Raw genomic sequence first — 27,252 nt, forward strand, 5'->3', positions numbered from 1 at the left:
CCGGTGCCACCACCTGGGAGCTGTCACTGGCCCCGCCTCCAAGGATTCCGCCTCTCCAGCCCCTTGAGTGGGAGGTTGGGAGGTGAGAAAGGCCTCCCCATTCACAGAAAGGAGGCTGCAGAAGGTGGGGGTGGCAGCAGAGAAGGGGGACCACGCCCTGGGCCCTTGCCGAAGGTGGCAGCCGTGGGGGTGCTGTGCCCCGTCTGAGGCGGCAGGGACACCAGGTGGCTTCAGGAGGCCGAGGCCGTGCTGGCAGGTGCCTTAGCAGGAGCCTTCCCCCTTGCCCGAGCACACTTAGATCACGTTTCTGTGGGGTTCCCATGTCCAGATGGGGCTCCTGGCGGCGTGGGGGAGAACAGATCTGCGTGCCCAGCGGAGTCGCTGGAGCTGCTCTCAGCAAGGCGCGCCCCGCCACCCCAGTCCAAGATACTGCAGCCCAGCGGGGCGGGGGGCTGTCCAAGGTCACGCAGCAAGTTTAGGGTGGAGCCAGGTTAGAACGTACATCCCTTCCCCTTGCCTTTTGACCCTCCTGCGTGAGTCCGACAAAAGGCAGCATGTGGCGATTTGCAGGGCTGGTGACCGTGAAGCCAGGCCCTCTGGCCATCCCTGCCAAATGCTGCTTTTTTTTTTTTTTAAGATTTTATTTATTTATTTGACAGAGACAGAGACAGCCAGTGAGAGAGGGAACACAAACAGGGGGAGTGGGAGAGGAAGCAGCAGGCTCATAGCGGAGGAGCCTGATGTGGGACTCGATCCCACAACGCCGAGATCACGCCCTGAGCCGAAGGCAGACGCTTAACCGCTGTGCCACCCAGGCGCCCCCTGCCAAACGCTTCTTTATTCCTGTCTGGGGTCTGACCAGGGTGGGGCCAACTTCCGCCCCGTCAGTTTCCCCAGTGCCCACAGTGGCGGCAGTTTGGGATGTGGCGTCTGAGCTCTCCTTGCGTGTGTGACAGGCTCCAGGAGCCCAGGACTGTGGAGCTACCCAGAGCTTCGGGGTGGGTCCCCTGAGAACACATGGCGCCTGCTTCTTGCAGAACGTCAGAGCTGAAAGGGATCCGTCTGGTCTAGTTCCTCACTTTACAGATGGAGAAACTGAGGCCCAGAGAGGTGGGAAGGCTTCACCAGACCACATGTGTGGTCAGGCGGAGCCAGGACTAACACCCTTCTTGGACTTCTTGTCACGTGCTCTTCTCGGTCCTCTTCACTCAGTGTGTGACCCCAGACCAATTATGGTCCTTGTCCTCTCAGCGCTTTCTACAGAATGGGAAAGACCCAAACAACTTCAGGCCCCATTCCATAAGGCACACTAGTTGAGGGGACATTGACTCTACATTTAGCTAGCAGGGAGTTCCTGTCATCAGTTCCAAAATCTTACAACTTTAATCATTTAAAAGTTCTTTTTGGTGTCTATCCCCAAACCCCGCTTGCTGGATATTCCTCCTCGTGTGCTTTCTCTGTGGATACGGAGAACAGAAGGTTGACTCTACCCGTGGTTAAATATCCTTTAGCCCACGTGGAACACGCTCCCATCCCCCCTCCAGCTCCTGCCTCGGGCTTTCTCTGGTCTGTGCTGACACCATTGATTCTTGAAAAATTCAAGGCAGATTCAAAGAGGAAGGGGCTCTCAGGGGTCAGAGTAGAAGCCACTCTGTTTCTGTTCCTGCACTTGTCTGGCTGTCAGCTGCTTCCTGGACGGGGCCTCTGTGGCACGCCAGGGACATCAGCCAACCCTGACGGCCCTGGGACCCGTCAGGGAAATACCTGTCTCTCCCCCAGCAGCAGGCACACCCAGGCCTCATGCACGGTCCCTGCCCCTGCCCCTGCCCTTCTCCGCATGAGAGAAAAGAATACTAAAAAGAAATCGGTTCCAAATTTGAACAATAGAAATAACATAAGACTCTTCAGACGTGTTGGACTATTTAACATTTTTAGGTGCCATCTCAGGGGCCTGCACAGACCAAGAATAACCTCAAAAGATGTTTCATGCCGGCCCAACCCCAGGAGAGCCTTCCTTTCAAGCTGTAGGCTGTATCCCCCTCCCGTGGAGCTCACCGCCCATTGCCTTCTCTGGCCCTCGCTGGTGTTGGCTTTTCTGTGTGCAGTAAGCCTGGAAGACCGCAGCTCGCATCCCCTTCAGGTGCGGCAGTGCGGCACCAAGCACTGGTTTCCAAAGCAGACTTCCGTCCAAGTGCTGGTTGGGTTTAGTTGCGATGTCTTCTCTCTTGCATCCTATGTCATCAGGATGGACTACACCTTATAACAGCCCCCGTTTTTCACTCATGGAACGTAAGAGCCAGTTATTTTCCCCTTTCAGTCAAGTTACATCGGCAGGTGGGGGCTCCGGTTAACACATGGGAGGTTTTTGTGGACCAGGCCCGGAAATGGTGTTTTTTACACCCACACGCCATTGGCCAGAACTGGGTCACGTGGCCACACCTAACCACAGGGGAGGTTGGGAGATGAAGTACAGCTGCGAGCCCAGGTGGCGGAGGAAGCAGGTTGCGGTGAGAGCATTTAGCTGGCTCTGCCACGCAGCCTGCCTCCCCCCTTCGCCGCCTAACTTCCACCTTTGGAAGCTCTGCTCATACTTTCTTGGCGACGGGCTGTGACTCTGTGCCTCTCCTTCGTCTGTCACCAAGGATATGCCGTTCCTGGGATGAGGTCCTGTCTTCTCCCGCTACACTGGCAACCCCTTGAGCACAAATGCTCTCCTGCTCTGCACTTCTCGGTGCCTCTGTAGCATCTGAACCCTCCAGGGACCTTCCAAGGGGGTCCAGCCCCCTCCCTCAGAAGCACTCACTCTCTGGATCATTTTGAAAATGGAGACTCAGGGACCCCACCTCAGACTTACTGGGTCCTGACCCTTTGGCGGTAGGACCCTCAAATCTCCTTTAATCCTGTCTTTGTTTTCTTCCCTGAGAGTCCCTCCTCCGCACGGGAGCAGATCCTTCTCACCACCTTTTCACGGAGCCGGTGGGGAGTTTAGGTATTGCCTGCTGGGCTCTAAACTGTCAGGACTTCCACAGGGAGGGGTCAGGAAGAGGACCTGCCTGGCTGGCATGCGTCCCCTCCTCTAGGACTATTTGGAACTTACTCAAGACGTCCTCACCTCTGTGTCCCAGATGCCTCCCGTCTGGACCACCCCTTCCTGCTTCGCCACGTTAGACCATTTATCCTGACTTAGCTGGCTTTTCCCTATGGATCGATTCCAGTTACAGTTTAGGGCACATACAATATCCATCCACCCAACCAGTTTAAGGAGAAAGGAAGAAAGATCCTGCACTAGAAGCAAAGCCTGAAGTCCAGCTCTTAGTTCACAGTGTCAGGTCAGACTCTGGATCCAGCTCCTGGCCCAGAAGCTGAAAAGGGTGGCCCCACTGGGCTCAGCCTGGGTGCCTAGGAGCCTGGGTTCCCTTCTCTCTTCCACTTCCAACTCTCCAGGTAATCCACACCTGTGCACTTTCTGGCTTTGGGATCCTTCTGTATGGAGGACGCAGACCCGTCCTCCTCCAGGGCCTCAGTTTCCTCTTCTAGATGGCTCAGTCTACCCATAAAGAGCATGGGGACCCAGGCCTGGCCTGGCATATTCCCTGGGGACAAGGGGACCAGATAAATTTGCCAAGAATCAGGAGCACTGAATTTCTAGGGCCAAGAGGAAGAAGGGAGCTGTAGTGGCAGAAAACCTTGAATCACAGGGCCTGTGACTTCTATCCACGGGGCTGTCCTGACATCCCCTCTCTTCTCTTCTCCCACCCCCACCCCGCTTAGCTTAGCTTAACACATCACAGCCTACGGCCCCCATTCTACTTCTCTTCCTGGCTCTAGAACAGAATTTTCTGTAGCCTATTAGAGGTTTCGCATGCCCCTCAGATGGCTAAAATTTAATATGTCCAGAACCAACTCATAGTTCTGCCCATAACTGATTTCTCACTGTGCTTCTGCCCCACCCTCCTAGTCCCCCACCTTTGAAGCCTCAGGGCTTTCCTCCTCCTCCCTTCCCCTAGCCTGTCACTGTGGGTTGTGTCTCCAGTACTGCAGATGCCAGGTTCTCCTTTCTGCCCCCCACTCCCGCCCTGCCCTCTGTTGGGTGTTCACCACCTCTCACCTGTATACTCTAGGAAGTCACCCAACTGGCTTCCATCCTGTTTCTTCCCCTTTTGTGCACTTTGCTTATGACTGCCAGGGGCCTATCATTCTGGTATCACAAAGCTCTCAGAGCCTCCCCTCTGCTTCCAGAGCAAAGCCGACCCTTGGTTCCTGTTCTTTATCTAGCATCCCAAACCCTACAGTACCTGGCCTCAAGCAGACCATGTGTTCTTAACTTTCTCATAGCACTGAGCATGGGGGGTGAGGAGGGCAGATAGATAAAACTCCGTCTCTGCGCTTACAGACCTTACGGCCCCCAGCCGCATTGGGCAACAGATCCTCGTTGCTTCCCTGCCCATCCCTGAAGTATTTGGATTTGGGCTGCCCCAGCAGAGGGCCATGCAGGTGAAGACGCTGCATCTGTCCTGCAGCCACATGGCTTTTGTTAGGACATGGCTGCAGCTCCTGAGACAGGGAGCTGGAGGCACTGGCTCCCAGAATCAAGGGGTTTGGGTCTGAATAGCCTATGGGCGTGCTGGGGGTAGGCTGGCAGCAGACTGATAATGACGGGGCTGCCGCCCACACCGGCAGGGGTGCAAGACATTAACTCAACCTCGAAAAGGTGTAGACTCCCGGAGCTGGAGGAGACTGTAGGAGTCATTGCAGCCGTTTCCCTATTTCCAAGCGGGCCTGCGTGTGATCCATCCCAGGCAGGGGAGGGGAAGCTGTATTCATTATCTCCACCCTCCTGCAACCCGGTTTTCAGTCCTTCCTTGTCCGGGGTGCAATGCCGCGGGAGTCCGGCTGGTTGGATCCCTGCTCCGTGGGGCGTGGGGCGCCGCAAACATCGGGAGGCAGCAGCCCAGCACCGAGCGCTTCTGGCAGACCCCACAGGCAGAATCGCTGTTGCCATCAAGCCAAAAGATTGGCACATTCAATGAGGTCATATGCGAAAGAGGGTTAGCCAAGGGCGAGACCCCCACCCCACATTTGTCTAACTCCGAAACACATGTTCTTTCCACTACACACATGGCACCTTGGGTGAGAGTGAAGTTTGAAAAGCTCCAAAGGAGCTCCAGCCTCCCATCTCAAACTCTGGTGAGCTGCCCTGGGAAGCAGGGGTTCTCATTCAGCCTGTTCCCTGGTGCTGAAATCCAGATCACTTTTTCCTGCTTCGGTCTGGGGAAATCCGGGGCACCAGACTCCATCACCATGGCATCAGCCTCCAGGCTGTGAGCCCCTCATCGTCCTTCTCATGGCCTGGCTGTCCCCTGGTGTGAAGAGTGGTGTTGGATGGCCCCCCCACCGTGATGTGGGTGGCAGGCAGGAGCTGGGTGTGCAGGGCCCTGGCCTTGCCTCAGGGAGCTAGAGGCAGGTCCTCTGTTGGCAGGAACACGCGGAGAGGCAGTAGGCGTGGCTAATCTCCACATTCACACACGGCAGGGAATGTGTGTCTTCATGAGGAGAGCTGGAAGCTGGTGGATCTGGGGTGTCTGGAGACCATTTCCACTTGCACTCACTTCTCTGTGCGCCCCAAACGCCAGCCTATCTTTCTTATCCCTCATTTTGGTGGGCTGTCATTTTCTGGATGCGGGGCCACATCTTGGTCATCATTGTGTCCTCAGTACATGGTAGGTGCGTGATGCATGTGTGATAAAGGAGGAGTGGGCTTGAGGTTCCTTCTAAAAAGAGAGCCCTAGGAGGCAGCGGGGGCGCCCCGGAGGGCGCAGGGCCAAGCTCCTCAGGGCCCACGCGGTATGTGAAAGCTGATCTCCGGACTGTTCTAAAGGGAAGCTTGCTAAGATTCTGGGTGTGGAATCAATGGATTTTTCCAGTAACTCTGAAAAGAAAAACCTCACTGAGTGAGCAGAAAATGCAAGGACAACTTTCCAAACATAGAGCGGCTCCCTCCATCCCATCTGTGATTGCTCAGCTGTTTGCCCTGGAGGATGAGGGCAGGCAGGACTGGGTCACTAAGCAACCGGGCCCTGGCACCTGCTGGCAGGAGTTGGTCTGGTCCTTCCTCCAGGGGGGCCTGGCGGCAGAGGGGGAGAGGAGGTTCATACCGAGGGGCCCATGTGAGGAGGCAGGAGAGCCTCCTGGGACAGGTTTCTTCCGGCTGCCTTTCCACCACGGAGAGGGGAGGGTCGAGGGGGAGGAACCAACACACTTCTTGTTTGTCTTCATTTCCCAGTTTAATTCTGAGCAAGTGAAGACCCGGTTTGGTGGTCCCAGTAGTTTGAGCATCTTCTGTTGGCCCAGGTGGTGTGGGAAGGAGGCGTGCTGCTCAGGGGACCCAGGCCCTTAAGCAAGTCCGTTACTGGGCCCGGTAATCCACGCCACGAGCCTTCGCTGTGTGTGCCTCAGGAAGCAGGCTCACTGCTCCAGGCCTCACTTTCTCCTTCTGGGATAATAAAGGCCATTTCGAGAAATGCAAATGGGTGATGAATTTTGATGTGGAGAGGTGGGGTTCACGATTGGGGTACGTGGAAGCATAAAGCTGTGTGCACAAAACAGAGAAAGGTCTGGAGCTAGGGGTCTGCTGGAAATGGTTAGAATGAATAATAACGGCAGTGAATTATTGGGCCTTGACATATGGCAGGCATTGTTCTAAGAGCTTTACAGGTGCAGACTCATTTGTGCTTTCCATCTAACAGTGGGGAAACTAAGGCTCGGAAGGGGGTCAGGCAGTAGGAAGGGGCAGATCCAGGATTTGGGCCCAAGTCTGATGCCAGAACTCCTAGCCCCTAAGCTATACTGCTTCTCCGAAAGCTCTTTCCAGAATTTTCCTAGCTGAAGCCCCGGCCATGAGGCCCAAAGGTAGCCCACCGATGCAACCCCATGTCGGCAGCATCCATCTGGGCGTCTCTGGGGATGGCACACTTTGCCAGGCCATTGAGGAGCAGGAGGAAACCAAATGTCCCCGCCCTGGAGCCTTTGTGACACAGCGAGAGGACACACACTTGAGAAGACTCAGAGTTATGTAATGACTGACCAAGACATATTGCAGTGTCACCAGTTGGTCCCCAGGCAGTGGCGTGGGGTGGGGTTCGCCGGGCAGGCAGCACTGTGACAAGAGGACACGTGTGGGCTAGTGAAGAGGCCCCAGCACCGGGCACCACCCGGCTTGCGAAGCCGAGGGCACAGGTGGGGTCTCCAGGCAGAGGGAGCCAAGAGGGACTGCACTCCTTCCCGCGGGGCAACGCAGGCCGGTGTCCTGGCTGCTGGCACAAGTCCCAGCAAGGGTGGGCAGCACGGCTGTGCTGGGCCCTGGGTACTGACTCCCCCGTGCCACTCTCCACGGCTGAATCATCTGAATCGCCCGTCGCTGAGTGCCCCACGCTGCAGGGAGCTCCTGCCGAGATGAAGCCGGCTCGTGGCGGGAGAGGGGGCTGTCGCAGCCAGGGCACCCACGTCACCTGCAGCCCAGGAGAGGCCCTATAATTAGAGCACACACATGAGCTGCCTTTCGAAAGCCTCCCCCCCCCAGTGGCCTCATGATGCTGCTGGCTTTGACTCTGTGCTCTCGGAGCACATGGATTGCCCGCGAAGCTGAGGAAGCCTTTCTCAGAGTGTTCTCGTGCAGGGAGGTCCAGTGCGTGAGAGGAAGGACGCAGTCTGGGGGTGGGGATGGATGGCCATGAAAGCAAGCCTGTTCCCAGCCCCCAGCTTGATGACTTTGAGAGTAGGCCATGGCTCTGGGGCCCACAGAAGAAAAAAGACACAGAAAGAAAGGTTTCCCCAGATCTTTCTTTTGCGGACGCATCCATTTCCCTAGCGGTTTATGAAGTTGGAAAGCCAGTCATAGCTCCTTGACTGTGGCCAGCCATGACGCGTTGGAGGGAGAGCAGCTGAGGCAGGCTGGGGAGTCCCCATGCCTTGAGTCACCTCACAACTCCGGTTGCTCCAGAATGGGGGTGCCTGGGCCAGTCCATCTCGAGGCCCCTTCTAGATCTCTGAGCCCAGGCTTCTGTGTGCCTGAGCCGCTCTCTGGAGAGTCCCCTGGGGAGCTCTAAGACCCTCACCTCGCCAGAGAGCTAGTGTCCTAGCCTCGAGCCTTTCTTAGAGTGTGCAGGAGAGTGGCCAGGGCCCAGGAAAGGTGCCTGACCCCCCAGGATGAGGGGGCCACCTTGCTCGCAAGTGGGATTGACTGCTCACTTGCTTGGAAGATAGAAAGTAAGGCACACTCCCAACTGTATGGGAACCAGATGAAACTAACAGTCTATGAGGCATCCAGGTGCTCCTGCCCTTGGAATCCTCTTTTTTTTTTTTAATTGTGATAAAATATACATCACATAAACTTTACCGTTGTAACCATTTTGAAGTGTAGAGTGCCGTGGCTTAAGTACATTGACAGTGTTGTGCAGCCAGTCGCACCCCCATCTCCAGCATGTTTCCATCTTCTCCGCCTGAAGCTCTGTCCCCGTTAGCCAGCAGCTCCCCATAGCCCTCTCCCCACAGCCAGCCCATCTTACTTCCTGCCCCTGGGAATTTGGCGCCTCGAGGAACCTCCTACAATTAGAATCATACAGTATCTGTCCTTTTGTGCCTGGCTTATTTCGGTTAGTGTGATGTCTTCAGGGTTCATCCATGTAACATGTGCCACAATTTCCTTCTTTTTTATGGGTAAATAATATTCCATCGCCTGTCTACACCACACTTTGATTATCTATCCATCCATTGGTTATTGGGAAGAATGCTGCTGTCAACAGGAGTGTGCAAATGCCTGTTTGAGTCTTCGTTCTTACTTCTTGTAGACATCAACCCAGACGTAGCCTTGCTGGATAATCTGGTGATTCTTTCTGTTTAGTCTTTCGAGGTCTTGCCAGTCCGTGGACAGGTGGCTTCACCATTTCACGTTCCCACCAGCAATGCCCAGGGTTCCAGTTTTCTCCACGATCTTGCTAACGCCTGCTATTTTTGTTTTTGGTGCTGGCCATCCTAATAAAGTATGAGGGGGTATCTCACTGTGGTTTTGATTTGCATTTCCCTAGTGATGAGTGATGTTGAACCTCTTTCTGTGTGCTTATTGGCCATGTGTTTATCTTTGGAGAAATGTCTGTTCCAGTCTTTTGTCCACTTTTAAAACTGGGTCTTTTTGCTGTTGTCGTTGGGTTGCTGGGGTTCTTTATATATTCTGGATAGTGGTCCTTTGTCAGACGTATGATTTACAGTGGAATCCTCTTCAAATTCGTTCTGAAAGAGCAGCATCCAGCCTTCAGAGACTGGAGCCTGGGACAGGGTCTTGGGACCCACTCCGTCACCCTGCCCACCGTCATCCCTGACTCACTCCACAGTGCTCTGTTCTAGGTGCCCTGGGGACACAGAGATGGGAAAGGTACAATCCCTGGTTTTGGAGTCAAAGTAAGGGGTTAGGGAGACGGAAAGGGGCCTGACCCAGGTGAGGCTGGGTGAGGGGACAGGGACTTGGTTGGAAATCCAGTGAGGAGAACTGGCCTGGAGAAAGACCTTGGCATGCCCTAGAAATCTCCAGAGCATGAGAAAATGCCCCAACGGAAAAGCCCCGTGGCTGTTGCAATAGAACGGGTGGGTGTCACCCTGTTCTGCCTGGATTCACCACTTGACACCTCTGAGCTGAGCGGGGGCTTCCAGGAGGCCCAGGACAGGGGAGAGCAGAGAAGGAAGCGGTTCGCATCATCTGCTCTCAGAAACAGGACAGGAGTCTCCTCTGATGTCCAGTTGTTGTCTCAGAAGTCGATAGGTGCCATGGATCAGGAACCCTATAAGAGCCTTATACAATTGTAGAACCTCTTAATCTCCCTATATATGTTTTGGGGTCTCATGTGCATGTGTACAAGTGTGAGCACGTACATATGTCTTAACTACTTCTTTGTGTTTTATTCAACTCATTAGGCAAATGTTTAATGAGCCCCTCGTGTCTGCCAGGCACTGTTCTGGGAGCTGCGTCGGTGATCAGGGCAGCCCCTGTCCTCGGGGAGCTGATCATGTGTGTGACATGTGCTGATCGGCTGAGACAGCCAGGCCCACGGTGTCCAGGCCACAGCCAGGCTGTGGGGGAAGGGGACCCAGGGGGAGTGACAGGAAGCCCCCAGGGCAGAGTGCGTGTGCAGCTTTACAGGGGGCCGAAGAGCAAGCAGTGTCGCTGGGGCCCCCAGTCACAGGGGAAAGAGAGGGAGGGAGTCATCTAGGCCTGCAAGGGCATCCCTGGGGCTAGGGTGACCAAATACGCTGGTTAGCCCAGGACCGTCCTGATTCTAGCACTGAAAGTCCTGCATCCTAAGAAAACTGTCAGCCCCTGGTCACCCTACCTGGGACTCAGGAGTTGAAAACATTGCTGGCTTACCCACGAGGCACAGTGGTATGTGGTGTCAGAGGGGCCCACAACTCCTTAGGGGCCCACAAAAATGTTTTAATTTCTTTTAAAGTCAGGAGGGAAAAAATGAACTTCTTGGGTGAAGAATGTGCTTTCTTACATGATATTAATATATTTTTCTTTATATCAATGCTATCATAAAATAACATTTCCCGTCTTTTCTTTTTTCTTTTTTTTTTTAAATGGAGGAAGAGGGGCCTGTGGCCTGGAAGACAAAAGTGCTTAGGGCGCGTAGAGTCATAGCGTGGTTCTGGCTGTAGGGCCAGAGATCTTGGCGAGATCTTGGCAGAGATCATCTTGTCAGAGCTCAAGGAGAGGCAGGAGGACTCCCATGTTGAGTCAGCCCCACCAACCAGCCCTTCCTCTGCGCCGCCAGAGAGCTGACTACTGATGTGGATGGTGGCACGGTGATGGTGCACTAGCTGCTGCTTATTGAGTGCCTGCTGCGTACGGGCACTAGCTACTGCTTATTGAGCGCCTGCTGTATACGGGCACTAGCTACTGTTATATTGAGTGCCTGTTGTGTACGTGCATTAGCTACTGTTTATTGAGTGCCTGCTGTGTACATGCAGTGTGCTAAGCACTTCCAGATGTACGATCTCATTTCATCTCTGCGACAAATGTGTAAAGAAAGCCTTGCTGTCTGAGCTTCAGAGACAAATCTGAGTCTCAGGGAGACCAGCTTGCCCACATGCACAGACTGAGGGCACGAAGCTGTGTAGGGCAGTGAGGTCCAGGGGTGAGAAGCAGGGACGCTGGGTAATGACATACCATCCTCACTGAATCATTTCAGGGACTAAATAAGATTGTGACTTGTGAGGCCCTGGCCTGTGGGCAATTTTTATCTTGACCATGAGGCTCTGTAGGGCTGGAACCTGGGTCCCCGCAGTTCCAAGGCCATGGGGCTCTCCCGGCCTCCTGCAGGTGGCTGGTGTTCTCTGCTCCTGACTCACCCCCGCTGACCTGCCCCTGACTGTAGACTGAGATGGTGGCCTGTGAAAGAGAAGGACACTGTGCACAGGCTCCAGGCCACGCTGGCCACCTGGGGAACCTGCTGGCGCGGCCTTCATCACATCCCTACACACGGAGCTGACCTGGCTGCCCAGACCGTGCCGAGGCTCCGTCTGGACCGCGCCGTGCTGCCTGGTGCTTCTTCACAGGGCACACATCTCTGCCTTCCCTCGGCAGGTGGCCTGTGCGCTCCCAGGGATGGGACCACGGCCCTCCTGTTTCCTGTCCCAAGGTGATTTTCACAGCCCTCACCCCGTGGGCAACTCAATCAGTTACTGTTGACTGCCTGTCTACATTGACCATCTGCTCTAGGTTTTTGTCTTCAGTCTCTTTCCAGTTTCTCAAATCCCACCCCCTTTTCATTCCCTGCTCCTGTGCCTCCCACCCCCCTTCCCCCCAGAGCAGTGTGAATCCCGCACCGTTATGCCCGTACGGATGACTCCACGCTGAAGCCCCTTCCTCCCTTCCTCTGCTGGGAATAACCTACTGGAAAACACACTTTAGGAGTTTCCAACCTTTTATTTCTGGAACGTTGGACAGGGCCAGAGAGGAATCTGGGGGAATCAACCCCTTCCCTGTCCAGGGTGTGGCTGGGGCAACCACTGCAGAACACAGGCCCTTCAGGACCTGGGAGGGAGTCCTGTGGTGAGGCCCCATGGGGCTTCCTCTTTCCCATCGGTTGAGGCCATCACAAAGGGACCAGTGAACCTTGAACGTGGTCTGGGCGTTGAGCAGGGCGTTCCAAACGCAGCCCAGACAGAGGGGTGCCTGTCCCTTTCCTTCAGAGGTTCCTATTGAGGACAGGCATGAGAGGAACAGCAGGTGTTTGGGGCCGTGCCGCTCCAGGGTAGGGGGTATCGTGGTAGGTGTCTGCAGACGGTCCTTCTCCTGCAGTGGAGCCTCAGGCTCTCCCTGCTGACACAGACTTGGGGGTGCTTTCCACTCAAGGGGCAAAAGAATGGCGGCTGACAGATTTGCTAAAAGCTGAGAAAGAGGAAATGTGGCAAAGCCTCCTGGAGCCTGGCTTCCGGGGTAGTTTTTGTTTTGTTTTCTTGAGTGGTGTGAGTTAGGAAGGTGTAGACCTCCTTGAACCTCGAGGACCAGTAGAGAAAGCAAGTGGCTGGCACTGAGACCAATCACACCGTAGATGTTAGAAACGTCCTGATACTGTTCTGCTGGCCAGCTCTTACCCCTGTGATTCGGACAAGCCCAGCCAGCCTCCGAGGGACCCCACCCCCACCCCACCCCCAATTCTCTGAAACAGAAGAGGAAGCAGTGATGAAAGAAACCACCCTCTCCTCGAGGTAAACTCGAAGAGCTGCAAAGGCGTCTCACTTCATGATTTCACCAAGGAGGAAACTGAGGCCCTCAGAGGGGAAGTGACTTGCCAGAGGTCACAGGTCATGATGGTTCTGGCTTCGTTCTGACCAGGAAACTGCGAAGAGCCGAGCAAGGCTGGCGGCCAGCCAAAGCTGGCAGCCCGTGCAGCCCGTGCAGCCCGTGCCTTAGCCTCATCCCCTTGGGGTGCGTGTCAGTGGGAGGTGCTCCTGGACCCGACTGCTCTCCATGGTGGGGCTCGGGGCCGGGTGCCACCCAGGCTACCCCGCCCTGTCCTGGCCACCTCCTTAGAGGTCACCGAGAGCTCCACAGGACCTCGCAGGGGCTACCGAAGAAGCACGGTCATCAGCCATCACGTCTGTCTCCCTCTGGGGAACATGTCATTGGGAAGACGGGACTGACGCATGTGAAACAATAATTAAACAATAAAAGGCAGCGTGCGGTTAGGTCCAAACGCAGCCACACGGGCTGCGAGGGCACCTCTGCCGTCCTCGTAGAGGCGGCTGTGCGGGCCCGCGGTTGCAGAGGCCCTGGGCGTGTGTAAGTGGCAGCTTGGCCACCACAGGAATCTGAGGCGTTGGGAGCCCCAGGGCTAGGGTTTGGGAGTCCGTGTCCCCGGGCTTGTTGCCTCCTCACGGGAGCCGGGAGGAGAGCAAGCCCAGCTCCCATGAAGCCATGAAGCCTTTGCCTACTTGGCCAATGTGCCTGTGAAGTGAGCGAAGTACAGCAGGCCGGTGGGCTGGGGTGGGAGGGCAAGCAGGGAATACGTGGCTCCCCGCAGGGGGTCAGTCAGGGGGAAGGCAGTGCCCAGTGCACACCTATCCAGACCTTTCTCCCTCTAGAAATTAAACCGGCAGGGACCTCCTATATTAGGAGAGCAGAGAACCAGGGGGTTGCCCAGGGCCAGGGAAATGTCATTCGTGATGCCGAGGACACGGCCGTAGGGGACATGGGGGCTCTGTATTCTGAGCAGGAGAAACCGCCAAGGGTGTCAGGCAGAGGTGGGCAAAGTCCGGCTCACGCGCCAGGTGCATAGGCAAAGTCTTACTGAAGCGCGGCCACACTGTGCTGCAGCGGCCGAGTTGCGTAGGGCAGCACAGAGCCTCGCATACGTACTCCCTGGCCCTTGACAGAAAACGTTTGCCAGCCGCTTGTGTCGGCAGAGGAATGACACACCCTAGGGCATGGGACCGGTCCTGATGCAGGCAGTGCTCAAGGAAAGTGAGACGTGGCGTTCACTCGTAGGCGTAAGGCTTTGCAGGCCGGGAGGGTAGTGACTGTAGGTGCCTTTGCGTGGGTTTGATCATTTCCACAATGGTTTTGCACCCATGATCTCATCGGGTCTTACCTTTGCATGAATCCTATTTGGCAATGAAGGATTTGTATTTTAAATTGATAGAGGAAACGGAGGACAGAGACAGAGGCTTCAAGAAGTTATTAGAGTTCCTCAAGATCGCTTAGTTAGTAGTGGGGACCAGAAGGGATGGGTAAGATAGGCACAGAACGCAGTCTACACTGAGGCTCACTGCACTGCAATTCCTAGGAAAAGGTAAGATCTCCCCCCACCCCTCCACCCACCGCCTTATAGGCAATGGGGAGCCTTTGAAAGTTCTTGAGCAGATATCTGTTGTCTCTTTCACGCTTGGTGCCACCAGGCATGAGAAGAAATAGAAGTATGGTGTAAGTCATTAAGAAAATTCACTCTAGTTGGGAGGACAACTCAAGATAGATAGTCCACATGGAGGTTAATATAAGTAAATGCACATTTAAGTGCCAGACAGTATAGTGCTGGTTTTAGATGTGGGTTAGCTTTAACCTTGCTGAAGCTCAGTTTCCCCATCTGTGAAATGGGCCTTCGTGTGGATTTGCGGTGAGGATGACATGAGCTGCTACAGACATCATCACCATCAGGCAGGGCAGGAGTGGCCAGAGGGGCCTGGCCAGAGTGAAGGACCTCAGGTGGGCAGACGGGAGCAATACGATGAAAGCATCATGAAGGAAGAAGAGGCTGAGAAGTTTAAGAAGAGGGAGAGTAAACATTTTTAGCAAAAGTGAGGTTTGTGTGATTCACTTCGAAAGAAAATGGGCACGAAGGTATCTGACGTATCAGACAGAGTGTGTCTGATTCTCTTCAGCCTACTCCTCACCCTGGGGCCCCCTTCATTGCTGGGGCTTTCGTGGGCTGCCCTGTGTCCACCCGGGGGTACTAGAAACCACAGGGCTCATTCAGAGTCTCTTCTTCCCCAGCGACCAAAATTAAGAGATGTATCATTGGTTAGAACGCAGAATTTACCAATGTTTGGGTTTCTTCTTAAAGTAAAATTCAGCTTGGGGCGAATCTGCTCTGAGGTAGGCCCCAGAGCACAGGGGATGGTCCTCTTAATTTTGTCATTAAGGATGTATAGTTTTTAAATTAATTAATTAATTAATTTAGAGAGAGAGAGACTGAGAGAGCGCACACGCGCATATGAGTGTGGAGGGGGAAGAGGCAGGGGGAGAGAGAGAATCTCTGTGCTGAGCACAGAGCTGGACACAGGGGCTCAACTTGGGGCTCGATCCCACGACCCTGAGATCAAGACTTGAGCCAAAATCAAGAATTGGATGCTTAAACGACTCAGCCACCCAGGCGCCTCAAGGATTTTTTTAATGGAAAAGTTTGGGGTTCGCTGTCAGGCGAGCATCTGTTCGGGCTCCTAGCACCCAGGCTCTTCACGCTGCTGTACCCTAACACGCTTGAGCACTGAGAGGCAGCACAGCCCTTTCCATGGCTCAGGATATGGGAGCACAAACCTGTTTTTCTCCAGCGCCCTGGATGGGCCGGCCGCACTGGGAACAGCTCCGCCATCTGCCACCAACGCCAGGGGCTTAATCAGAGCAGGTGCATTCCGTGCCAGATGCACTGAGACGCACGAGTGCCCAGCGAGACAGCTCCGTGGCCAGTGCCGGCATCTGCAAAATCCTGACGGAGGGAGCTCCCAGTTCTGTCTGCATCTTGGGCCACCCCCGGGAGACCAAACTCTATCTGCCTGGTTTCTAGCTTTGTACCCGTGGGTGGAAACAAATCTTTCACTTTGAGGACATGAAAATCTGACAGGTGGCTACAAATTGAGGTCTTTGCCTTACCCTCTGAAGATTACTGTATTATCGATCTTGTTCACACAGCAGAGACTTGCCTTTTAGATAAACCTTTGAGGCAGTGAATATCTATGGGTGCCAGAGCGTTGATTGTGCTGCTGGATGGGGACCCTTGGCATCTGAAATTGCTTGCTCAAGGGGTCTATACCAGTTCTCCTCAAACACTGCTGCCCATTAGAATTACCGGGAGATTTAAAAAATCCCTATGCCTAGGCTGTACCCCACACCATAAATCAGAATCTCCAAGACGGAGCCCAAGCAGTGTTTCTAGAGATCCCCTGCATGATTCCGTGCGTAGCCGAGTTTAAGAACCACCGGCCTAGATTCTGTACCATCCCTGGGAGGGGAAAAGATTAGTGGGCTCTCGTGGCTGTGGCTGGCTGGCTGATTGGCTGGCCTACTTTTGCAGGTGACTCATTCAATCCATGGGTCAGATCTTGTTGGCCAGATGCGGTGGGGGCAGCCGCCATACCAGCCCTGGGGGCTGACATTCCAGGCTGGGGACTCCACATGTTGGCCACGCAGGGCTCCTGGCTCTCCCAGATGGGATGGCAAAACCAGGGTGGCCTTCTTCTGCGTCAGTCCTGGAAGGGGTGGCCTCAGATGCTTGCGTCACTTCCCCAGGTTTGTGGTGGGCAAGGCGGGGGAATAGATGGGTTATCTGCTGAAGGGAAGGGGAACAGGAAGAAGAAGAAACCTTTAGTTACAGCAGCTGTGACTCTTGTTATGTACAAACCCAGGCCTGGAATAACTGACTTTTGAAAGCTGTGACCCAGCTGCCTTCTTATAGGGAAATGGCTGTCGCTCACTTGGAAACTATGAGAGGAGAACTTCCGGGAGCTTCTCGAGTCTCCTTTCCATCATGTAACTCTTTTTTTGTAGAATCTGAGAAAGCTGTCAGCTCCTGAGGAGAGAATGGAGCCCGGGGTAGGAACCAGAGAACTGGTCTTTCTGACTGGCAGTTCCCAGGGTGAAGCCGTGGCCAAGCCCACTGGATCCCAGAGAGATGGTCCAGTTGTGGGGGGGGGGTTGGGAGGGTTTTCGGGAAGGTGTGTGTCTCCAGCAACTAACTGTGGGAATGCACGAGGAATGAGGAGCTCCATTCGAGGATCCCCGGATTGGGGAATTGCCAGTGAAGGAAGACACTCTCTAAGGTTCCCATTAGTTGTGGCTTAGCTCAGGCAACCAGGAGATGCCCTGGGGTGTGCTTCCCCTTGGTGGCTCTTGGATGGAATCAGGGTCCAGTTCCAGGGCCCGAGTGGCCATGTTGGAAAAGGGTGGCTCCTGGCAGCGGCATCCCACTTGGGAGATTAGAAGGCCCTCCTTGACACCTTTGCAGGTGACATGGTGCCCCGGGGTCCTGAGTCCTCTGGGGCCTGGCCCACTGCTTGGATACACCTTGGACAAATGTTTCACAGGTCCCATAATTAATGGGCCTTAGTCTGGCAGCTGCACACCCCAGCCCTCATGGAATGGCATGGAATTTCCGTGATCATTACGGCAACAGCAGAAGCGCCGTCCTAGTGTGGCCATGTCGTGAACTGAGATTTGGATGGACTCTGTTCCAAGCCCCACTCAGATGCTTACTAGCAGTGGGACCACAAATGTGTTTCTTAACCTCTCTAGGCCTCAGCTTTGTCCTCTGTGAAATGGGAGTGACGTAGGTGGTACGTGACAGAGGGTATGTGAAACGACAGAGCACAGGATCCCTGAGGAAGAGGGCAGGGGGGAGCAGACAGGCCACGGGAAGGGGTGGTAAAGGGGTGTCGGCTCATCTCCATGCAGAGGGGTGGGGGGTGGGCAGTGGGAGGCCACACCAGCTCCCCGTGGCCGCCACAGAGCCTGACATGTTATCAGCTCTGTGGGGTTGGAAGTGGGAGGAGGAAGCTCAGGCATCCTGCTGAGCGTGTCCTATCTCCGAGGCTGGCTTGCTGGAGGGAGGACCGCCGGGACAGGCTCCGGTGGGGGGGGCGTCTTGTGTTCCCCTGGGTGCCGTTGCTGTGACAGGGCGGCTGTGAAATCCGCCAGCCAAACCACACCCCTGCAGGAAGGCGCGGGGTGGTGGCTGAGAGGCAGCTGGGAGAACATGGGCACCCTGCCTCTCTGGGCCTCAGTTTCCTCATTTGCCAAAGGAGAATCCTGACCTGCCCTGGTTCTGCTCGATTTCTAAAATCAGGTGAATTCTGGGTAGGTTTTTACCAACTCATTTGTTTTCCCAAACCGTGGCTCCTGTACTCCGGGCCACACACGGGCAGCTTGAAGACGATATTGGGAAGGTGGGTGGTGGTGAAGCAGAGAGAAATGCAGGGAATTGATGGAAGGACAGAGTCGCTTAGACCCCAGAATTCACCCCGCAGTGTGAAGACTGATCACCTCCATCTCCTTCCTTAGCCTTGTTCTTCCCTACCCTTCCCTGGGTGCGGGGGTGGGCACAGGGGAACCCCTGGGAAGAACACAGTGAACAGCCCGGAATTTCCTTGTAGGTCTGCACCTACTGACTCAGGGCTTTAGGCAAGTTACTAAGTTCCCCTGAGCCCTGGTCGTCTCACCTGAAAATGTAGGTAATGTCCATCTCACAGAGTTTTGGTTTGTGAGGATTAAAAGAGACGGTGCATGCCAAGTTCTTGGCACAGAGGAGCTGCTAACTAGATGTTGGTTGTCCCCACGCTCCAGGAGAGGAGGCTGATTCTCTCAATTATTGTAGAAGGACAGCCCGCCGTCCCCTTCTGGTTCACCCATTCATTTGACAAATGTATATGGCTAAGATTCGTCGACTAGAAAGCCTAGAAGCCTTACCAATAACATGAATAGTTGATTAGCACAATTTCGCACGTCCTATGTATTATACACTGCGTTCTTACACTAAAGTGAGCTAGAGAAAAGAAAATGTTATTAAGAAAATCATAAGGAGGGGTGCCTGGGTGGCTCAGTCGGTTGAGCGTCGGACTCTTGACTTCGGCTCAGGTCAGGATCTCCTGCTGATGGGATTGAGCCCTGAGTCTGGCTTCATGCTCAGCTGAGAGTCTGATGGAAGATTCTCTCCCCCTGCCCCTCCCCCCACTTGTGGTCCAGCTCTCTCTCTCTCTCAGATAAACAAACAAATAAAAATCAATTTTTTAAAAAAGAAAATCCTACGAAAGAGAAAATACATTTATAGCACTGGACTATATCAAAAAAGAGTTCCTAAGTGGATCCATGCCGTTGAAACCCGTGTTGTTCAAGGAGCAGCTGAACTTATTTATGCGCAAAGTACTGGGGCCCGTGATGTGGGGCCTGGGCTGGTGTTCATGTGTCCTTGGTCCCTGGGTCTGGGTGAACTGCTGTCGTTCCCATCAGCGTAGGCTGGGTCTCTGTGTACATTCCTGTCTCCCCCGCTCTTGTTACTTCCTGGGGAGACGCTGCCTTGCGTTTCTCTGCCTCTCCCGCCCGGTCTAAGTTCAGTCTTATCCCTAGTACCCTCCGTAAGCCGGTGCTGTTCGCGGATGCACCGCCTTCGTCGCCGGCGCCCGTGTGCTGGGCGCTTTCGCATTAGTCTCGCCGCAAGCCCGAGGGGTAGGCCTTGCTCCCATTTCACAGGTGAGGAGACTTAGATTCAAGTGACTTCCCCGGAGCTGGCCGGGCTACCCAGTGGCACCACTGGGATTTGATCTCTGTTCTCAGCCTGCGCCCCTGAGCTTAGTTTTCACCGCGCGGGACCGGCGCTCCCTTACTCTCGGTCAGCGAGGTCTTTGGGAGGGTGCGGTTCTCTCCTTTCTCATCCTGAGAACCACTGCGTACCGTCTCACTTCTGCGTCTGTTCCAGAATGTCTGTAAANCGCCGAGGAGACGCAGCGGCCGCCCACACTGCAGGAGATCAAGCAGAAGATTGACAGTTACAACACCCGGGAGAAGAACTGCCTGGGCATGAAGCTGGTGCGTGCGCCCCCCCTCCCCCCTCCACTGGGGTTCCTCCGCTCTCCCTCCGGATTCTGGGGCGGCCCCTCGGAGGCCCCTCCCCCTTCTTCAGTTCTCCGGAGGCCTCGGGGTGTGGAGGCCATCTGGGACCCCGCCTGCTGCGGGGAAACAGAATGGGCTTTAGACTAAGATCCAGCTCGATCGCTGGCTCTTCCCCTTTTTTGCTTTGGGAAACCTTCTTAACTTCCCTGAGCTTCGGTGTGAAATAGAGATATTCGTGCCCATTTGTCGGAGCTGTTGTGTAAATTGAGTAACGTACAAAGACCTCCATAGCTGGTATTGCTCGGGCCCCAGGAAGGCTTCACAAGGGGAATTCGCAGCTCCTGTCCTCTCCTTCTTGCTTGTGGCACTTTCACCGCCTGCGTCTGGGGAAGCTTCGTGAGACTGTAGAGCTCGGAGAGGGGAGGCACCAACTCTGCCAGGCTCGCAAAGGCCACCTGCAGTGGGAAGGGGAGAAGGTAGAGGAACCCTGCCCCCTGCTGGTGGCTGCTAGCACCTGGCTCTCTGGGGCTTCAGCCAGACGGGGCGCTAGAAAATCCAGTCTCCCGTGGTCCTGGACCTCAGTCTTGCAGGCTGCCTGGTTTGGGAGAGAGATGCAGGAGGAGACGCAGTGGGCTGGTTTTTCGAGGACCTCATTACAGAGCCTCCCTGCTCCTCCCTGGTTTGGAGGGACGAACTAGAGAGGCCACACCAGACCCCGCGTCCTAGGGGCGGGGACTCGCCGAAGCAGGGGACTGGGGCAGGGAGCCTGGGCCCTGGGAGGGAAAGCCAGAGCAGCTCCTCCTGTCCTCTTGGGCTGCTGGATACTGCAAGCCTTCCCCTGGCCCAATGCGGGGCGGGCGGGGGGGACATCGTCTCTGCTCTCCAGCACCCCCAGGTCCACAGAGGACAGGAAGGAACTCGGGGAGACAGGTATGTGTGTGTGGGGGGGGGGGGCTGACTGGGATGGCACTGCTATTAGGAAAGGCCTCTGCAAACCACCCCCGCGACCTGACCCGGGGCAGTGGCTCGGAGTGGCAGGTGGGGTCATGAAAGATAGACCTGAGCTGACTCACCTGACACCCCCTGCTCCACAGAGTGAAGATGGCACCTACACGGGTTTCATCAAAGTGCATCTGAAACTGCGGCGGCCGGTGACGGTGCCCGCTGGGATCCGGCCCCAGTCCATCTATGACGCCATCAAGGAAGTGAACCTGGCGGCCACCACGGACAAGCGGACGTCCTTCTACCTGCCGCTTGATGCCATCAAGCAGCTGCACATCAGCAGCACCACCACGGTCAGCGAGGTCATCCAGGGGCTGCTCAAGAAGTTCATGGTCGTGGACAATCCCCAGAAGTTTGCCCTTTTTAAGCGGATACACAAGGACGGGCAAGGTGTGCGAGGGCAAGCTCCCCATCAGAAACCGCCTCTCCTGCTAGGCCCCTGCCAGACTTGGCTGGGAGGACTGGGCTTCCCCGGGGCGCCACCGTCCGGCTGTGTGGAAGGACCACACTCTGGGCAGAGAGCTGGGCGGGAAGCTCATGCCTGCTCCGCGTGCCCCTCACTTTACATGAGACTGCGGGAAATCCCCACCCTGGGCTCCCACTTCCCAATCTGTGGAATGGGAGAGAAACCGCCCACTAATCTTTTGGGGGAGGTGATGTGAATGGAAACATGCTTCAAACTCTGGGCAGACACCGAAGATAAAAGGTCATCATCATTCCCTATTCATGTCAGGTTCATTTCGTTAGGTGGAAAGGAGGGCTACTCCTGGTTATGACCACCCCATGTCTGCGTTTCCCTGTCTGTCCCACCACGCTGGGTCCCTGCCCCTCTTTTTCGAGATGTGCCTCCAGCTCTCTCTCTTGGTTTGCAGTGCTCTTCCAGAAACTCTCAGTTGCTGATTGCCCTCTCTACCTGCGCTTGCTCGCCGGGCCCGACAATGACGTCCTCAGCTTCGTGCTCAAGGAGAATGAAACCGGAGAGGTGGAGGTAGGTCTGGGTCCCTTTGCTCGGTGCGTGAACCCAGCCCTCAGGGCAGCCTGGCCAGGCGCAGGTGGCCATTGTCCTCTCCGCCAGCAGAGGTGGGCGCCAGGCGGCAGCAGCGGAGGCTGCTGGGAAAATGGCCTGGGAAAGTTGAGCCCCGGGGAAGTGCTGGGCTGCGGAGGTTCAGCGTCTAAAGCCAGGATTGTAAGCATCTTGGGGAAGCAAGTCAGGGCCTGTGTCTGGCAAGGCCTGTGGAAAGAAAGGATTTCGTGTGCTTTTCTTCTGAAAACGCAGGGTGGAGGGGGCACTGAGAAGCACCTGTGTCCGGGCCCAGGTCGCTCCTGCTCCAGGCTGGCCCGGGGCCCGGCCAGCTCCATCTCTGGCCTCCACCAGATATGGAGATTTTTGAGCCATTTGTCTCTTCCTGGTTCTTAAAAACCGGCCTCCTTCCTGGAAGGCGAGTTCATCAGAGTCCAGTCTGGTGGCACGGAGTCGGGAGCAATCAGGCTGGTGCTCTCCGTGGCCTAGGATGCTTGGCAGTAACGGACGAGCGCCCGAGGGAGGTCGCTTGTCCCACTGCGGTCAGTGGTGGGCTTTGAGGGAGCAGTCTCAGGGGTCACCGTGGAGATCTGGGGGAGCCAGGCAGGTTAGGGCCCTGTCCCTTCTCCCCGCTCAATCAGGCAGCTCTGCTTCCGTCTGATTTATACATTAGAGTGCGGGAGATTTTGTTTGAAAAAAGGTGCTCTGCTGAAAGTGTCAGGCACCGTTGGCCCGGCACAGAACTCGCGGTCCTGCGAGTTTAGAGACCAGGCCCTAATTCCCCTTCTGCTTCCGCAAGCTCTGTACCTATAGTTATACTGCCGCCCCTCTGTGGACTTCAGTCTTCTCAGTTATGCAATGTGGAGATTAAACCAGATAAACCTTAATATTCTTTTGTGGTCAAAAGAGCTTAGGAGTCAAAATCCCTGGCTGCACAGGGTAGGGTGGTGAGGGGTGGGGGGCTCTGCTCCCAGCTTAGCCTGCAAGCGGTCAGACTCGCCTTCTGCCCGGAGAGGCCAGGTCCCACTGGGGCAGGCCTGGGCCAACCCCGTTCTCCAGAGCTTTACAGGATCTGGGATCTCCTTATTTGCTCTGCCGGCCAAGAGCAGCCGGGAGCCTCACTCTGTGGCAGATGAGCCCAGAGGACAGAAGGGTGCAGCCCAAGGTCACGTGGTGGAGTTGGGCTGAAACCCCGTCTCCGGAGGCCAAGCCCAGCTCTCCTCCACCTGCCTCTTGAGGGTCTGCACACTGAGAGCCTGTCGCTCAGCACCCCCAAAGCAGGCAGCCAGACAGGCCAGCAGGGGCCCCGGGCGGCCCCGGCATCACTGTTCAGACCTCAGCCGCCACAGAGAAAATGTAAGATGGTTGATGAGCCAAATAAAACAGCAATAGTGGACCGGTACTCGGGGTCATGAGATGTTAGGATTTGGAATTGGGTTGCTGGTATGACAAGGGAAACCCAAGCTTCCTCCGTGGCAGTGCTCTATTCGATAGCAAACACTGTGTGAGCTGTCTGTGTGTGGCTGGAGGCAGTGGGGGGAGGGGGTTGGCAGGGGCCTCAGGTCATGCGGCTTCTGACCTGTCTCCTATTCCGTCTCTCCCCCGTCTGGCTTGTGCCTCACAGTGGGACGCCTTCTCCATCCCGGAGCTCCAGAACTTCCTGACGATCCTGGAAAAGGAGGAGCAGGACAAAATCCAGCAAGTGCAGAAGAAGTATGACAAGTTTAGGCAGAAACTGGAGGAGGCCTTAAGAGAGTCCCAGGGCAAACCTGGCTAACCAGTCCTGCTTCCTCTTCTCCTGGTGCCTGCGGATTTATTTTTATTATTAATTATTATTTTGCAACAGACACTTTTTCTCAGGACACCTGTGGCGGGTGCATCTGTGCCCTCTCTCCCCCGGCTGTTCCAGATGTGGCTCGAAACCTCTGAGGGACACGTGTGCTCGCGGGCCGGGCCCCACGTGCCGCCGAGCAGCAGCAGGACAGGGGGAGAGAAGAGCCGTGGACGTGGGCAATCTGTGAGCCCTTCGTAAGCCAACCAGCTGCCTCTCTCATCACCAGACTGGAACCGTTCGCACCACCCGGCAAAGGGAAGAAGAAAGGTTTTAGAGCTCCATGTTCTTTCTCTGGCTTCTATTCTTCTTTGATTTCTTTCTTATTTGCCACCCATACATAAACCTTTATTTATGAGTCAGAAATTGTAGCATATTCCTTGAGCAGGTCTGGTCTAAGCCCCCGAAAGCAGGATAATGCTTGTAAGAGGACTGTCCCCCAGTGTCCCGTGGTGCCCATTGCTCATGCTCAAGGGAAGGCCCTAAAGCCACTGGCTCCATATGCTCAGGTGGGGAGCACCAAAGCTGAGGCTGGCACAGAGATTTCCAGAGCAGCTGCAGCCGGCCTGGGCCCTCATCATTCAAGAGTCCGCACACATGGAAACCCAAAGCACGTGGGAGATGCCTTGTCACATCTTTGTCAACAAGTGTTTGTTTTTAAGTTACCACTTCAAAGTTTCATATTGCCATCATCCTCAGGTGTTTTCACCAAAGGGAAACCAGCCATTTACCATTTTTAAGGTCTCCTGCTGAGTACAGAAATCAGGCAGTCAGAGAAAGCCAAAAAGCGTTGCAGGGGAAGGTGTCCAACTTGTCCTCGGCCTTCCCCCAGCTAGAGAGCAGGGGAGGGCCTGGCTGCCCTGCTTTCCCGCTTGGCCTTCCGCACTGCCTCTCTCCTCCCACCAGGACGCTGGGGTCTCCAGGTGCTGCCACAGAAGCCGCCTTGATTACAGATGGGGAACCCCCCAACTCAGCCAACTTGGAGTCCTTTGTGTTCCACAGCCGGGGCCAGCCCGTGGCGCTGTGCTCCACGAGCCTGTGGGCTGGCCTCCGCTGACCTCAGTGCCTTTTTGTTTTCATAGAGAGACAGGAGCAGGGCGCACTTGATTGACGCTTTGCTGCTGGCTTGCTCCTGCCAGGAAGGGGACTGTGGTGGTGTGGGAGGCGATGCCAGGGGAGCCCTCCCTCTGAGAATGGAGCCAGAGTTGTAGACCTTCCCCTCGAAGGTCCTGCGCTTTGACTCCCAGTAAGTGATGTCAAAGCACATGGACCGGGAGTAGGGGGGAGTCAGAGCCCCAGCCTACATCTGTACTGGCTCCTTGTTCAGGTGCAAACTGAAAAATAAACTAGCCAAGCAACTGAAGCAAGTGGCCAGGGCTGCCAAGACACTCCAACGCAGAGGGAGAAGGACTTTTCACGTTCAAAGCGGGGCCGGCTTTCCAGTCCAGCCTCAGAGGTCACTTCTTCGTCGTCCTCTGCCTTCCCAGGTCCTTTTTGGGGTGGGCTGAGCCTCAGCTTCTTTGTGTAGCCTCAGAAGTCCCCTCCCCCACTCTTGCTGTGTCCACACCGCCCCCATCCCAGAAGGAATGCTGACCCCATGTCATACAAACTGTGTAGTCTTCTGAGCTGCAAAAGCAAGACAAGCTAGCAGCTCAAAAAGATTCTTTAGGCCCCCAGGAACCCTGGTTTTGTGCCATTTCATGCTCAGCCTTATTGCTTCCCTCCCTTAGAAAAATCTCTCTCCCTGCTGTGTATTAAAGGGAGCGGGTACAGAGATCTCTCTCCCGCCCTGTGTTAAAGGGAGCGGGTACAGAGATCTCTCTCCCGCCCTGTGTATTAAAGGGAGTGGGTACAGAGATCTCTCTCCCGCCCTGTGTATTTGCGGGAGTGGGTACAGAGATCTCTCTCCCGCCCTGTGTATTAAAGGGAGCGGGTACAGAGATCTCTCTCCCGCCCTGTGTGTTAAAGGGAGCGGGTACTGAGATCTCTTTCCCGCCCTGTGTTAAAGGGAGCGGGTACAGAGATCTCTCTCCCGCCCTGTGTATTAAAGGGAGCGGGTACAGAGATCTCTCTCCCGCCCTGTGTATTAAAGGGAGCGGGTACAGAGATCTCTCTCCCGCCCTGTGTTAAAGGGAGCGGGTACAGAGATCTCTTTCCCGCCCTGTGTTAAAGGGAGCGGGTACAGAGTCCTTTTCCTCCATGCTGCATGTCTTTAACATTAATGGAAGGCACGGCTCCTGCTGCAGCCGCTGTGAATGCTGCTGAGAACCTCCCTCTGATGGGGGTGGCTATTTTATTTTTGAGAAGGAAAAGAAAGTCATGTACATATATACATAAGGGCATATAGCTATATATAAAGAGATAGGGGTGTTTATGAAATAAGGAAATTATGGGAAAATTCTGACTTTATCTAAAGCACAGTTAGACCCAGGACCCACACTGAGGTCCGAGCCTCGGCGAACAGTCTGTATAAAGTATCCCTTCCCCCCAGAGGTGGGTATGACTGCTGGTAGTGCCTTCTATCCTTGTGTTGCCCCATGTGTACGTGTTTGTTTTGAGGATATTTTCTTTCTAAATGTCTTTCTTATATGGGTTTTAAAAAAAGTAATAAAAGCTTGTTGCAAAAATAACCCAGACTAGAAACATCTTCTTTGCCCTTCACCATCTCCTGGAAATTGGGAGCCGGGGGATAGGGTGGGAACGGAGAAGAGCACACACTTCTGGGCAGAGTCAGATTTTCTTCGCCAGTGAATGGAGGAATGAAGGCTGCTGTTCAAAGAATCTTGAGAAATCTGTCCAGGCGCAGGGGCCGGAGGGTGCCGCCCCACAGAGCAGGAGAAGAGAAGGGGTGCGTTAGAAGGAGATCCTGAGTGAGAAAAGAGGAGGGGCTTTCTGGAGCTAAGGATGATTAAGCATCAGGACACACTACGGAGGTGGACGATGATTCTTCTATTTCTGGAATTATTTAAAAATAAGACAGGATGCATCTCTGAGATTTTAAGGTCATTTCACCTAGAGGAGGAAGGATAGATGAGGCGAGTAAAACAGTCTTTTCACATTAGCGTTTTCTAACTTCCATCAGAGGAACGGCTCTGTCATCACGGAAATAACCAGGTAAGGTTATTACAAAGAAATGCTGCCCACCTTCCGGTAGGGACCACGCATAATGCACTGAACGTGGGCCCTCAGGCTGCAGAGGCTGGTCAGAGCGCAGCCAGCTCACTCCCTACCTCCCTGGCAGAGAGAACACTCCATCCAATAGACATTCCTAAAATTACCCGAGAATGGGGCATGTCTGTAACATCTGTTCGCCTAGACCTCCAAGAAGTAGGTCTTCCAGTAACTTCACCAAAACCTGGGCATGAACCAGTTTCTGCTTTTCACTGCAACTCACTTGGTAACATCATGGGATTAAGTTCAAAGTTACAAGTTTGACCTTGAAAGAGACTGTTGGGCTTAGCACAGAGAGAAAAAAACAAATCCATTCAACAGCCTAACCTCCCCCTCCCCCACCTTCTTACCCGTGCCTATGGT

The 27,252-nt window shown here is 54.9% G+C and overlaps 1 protein-coding gene across 1 annotated transcript in view; it reads left to right on the forward strand.

Moving 5' to 3' along the window:
• The window catches only part of RASSF5 (Ras association domain family member 5), a 65,655-nt gene extending 39,307 nt beyond the window's left edge, over positions 1 to 26,348 (forward strand). The window contains 5 exon segments of the mRNA XM_040636537.1: positions 19,731 to 19,740; positions 19,743 to 19,840; positions 20,959 to 21,256; positions 21,739 to 21,854; positions 23,512 to 26,348. Coding sequence (XP_040492471.1) covers positions 19,731 to 19,740; positions 19,743 to 19,840; positions 20,959 to 21,256; positions 21,739 to 21,854; positions 23,512 to 23,664 — 675 coding nt within the window. The 3' untranslated portion in view covers positions 23,665 to 26,348.
• The last annotated feature ends 904 nt before the right edge of the window (positions 26,349 to 27,252 follow it).

The sequence above is a fragment of the Ursus maritimus genome, unplaced genomic scaffold, assembly GCF_017311325.1.
Source record: "Ursus maritimus isolate PB19 unplaced genomic scaffold, ASM1731132v1 scaffold_2, whole genome shotgun sequence".
In the NCBI taxonomy this organism is placed as follows: Eukaryota; Metazoa; Chordata; class Mammalia; order Carnivora; family Ursidae; genus Ursus; species Ursus maritimus.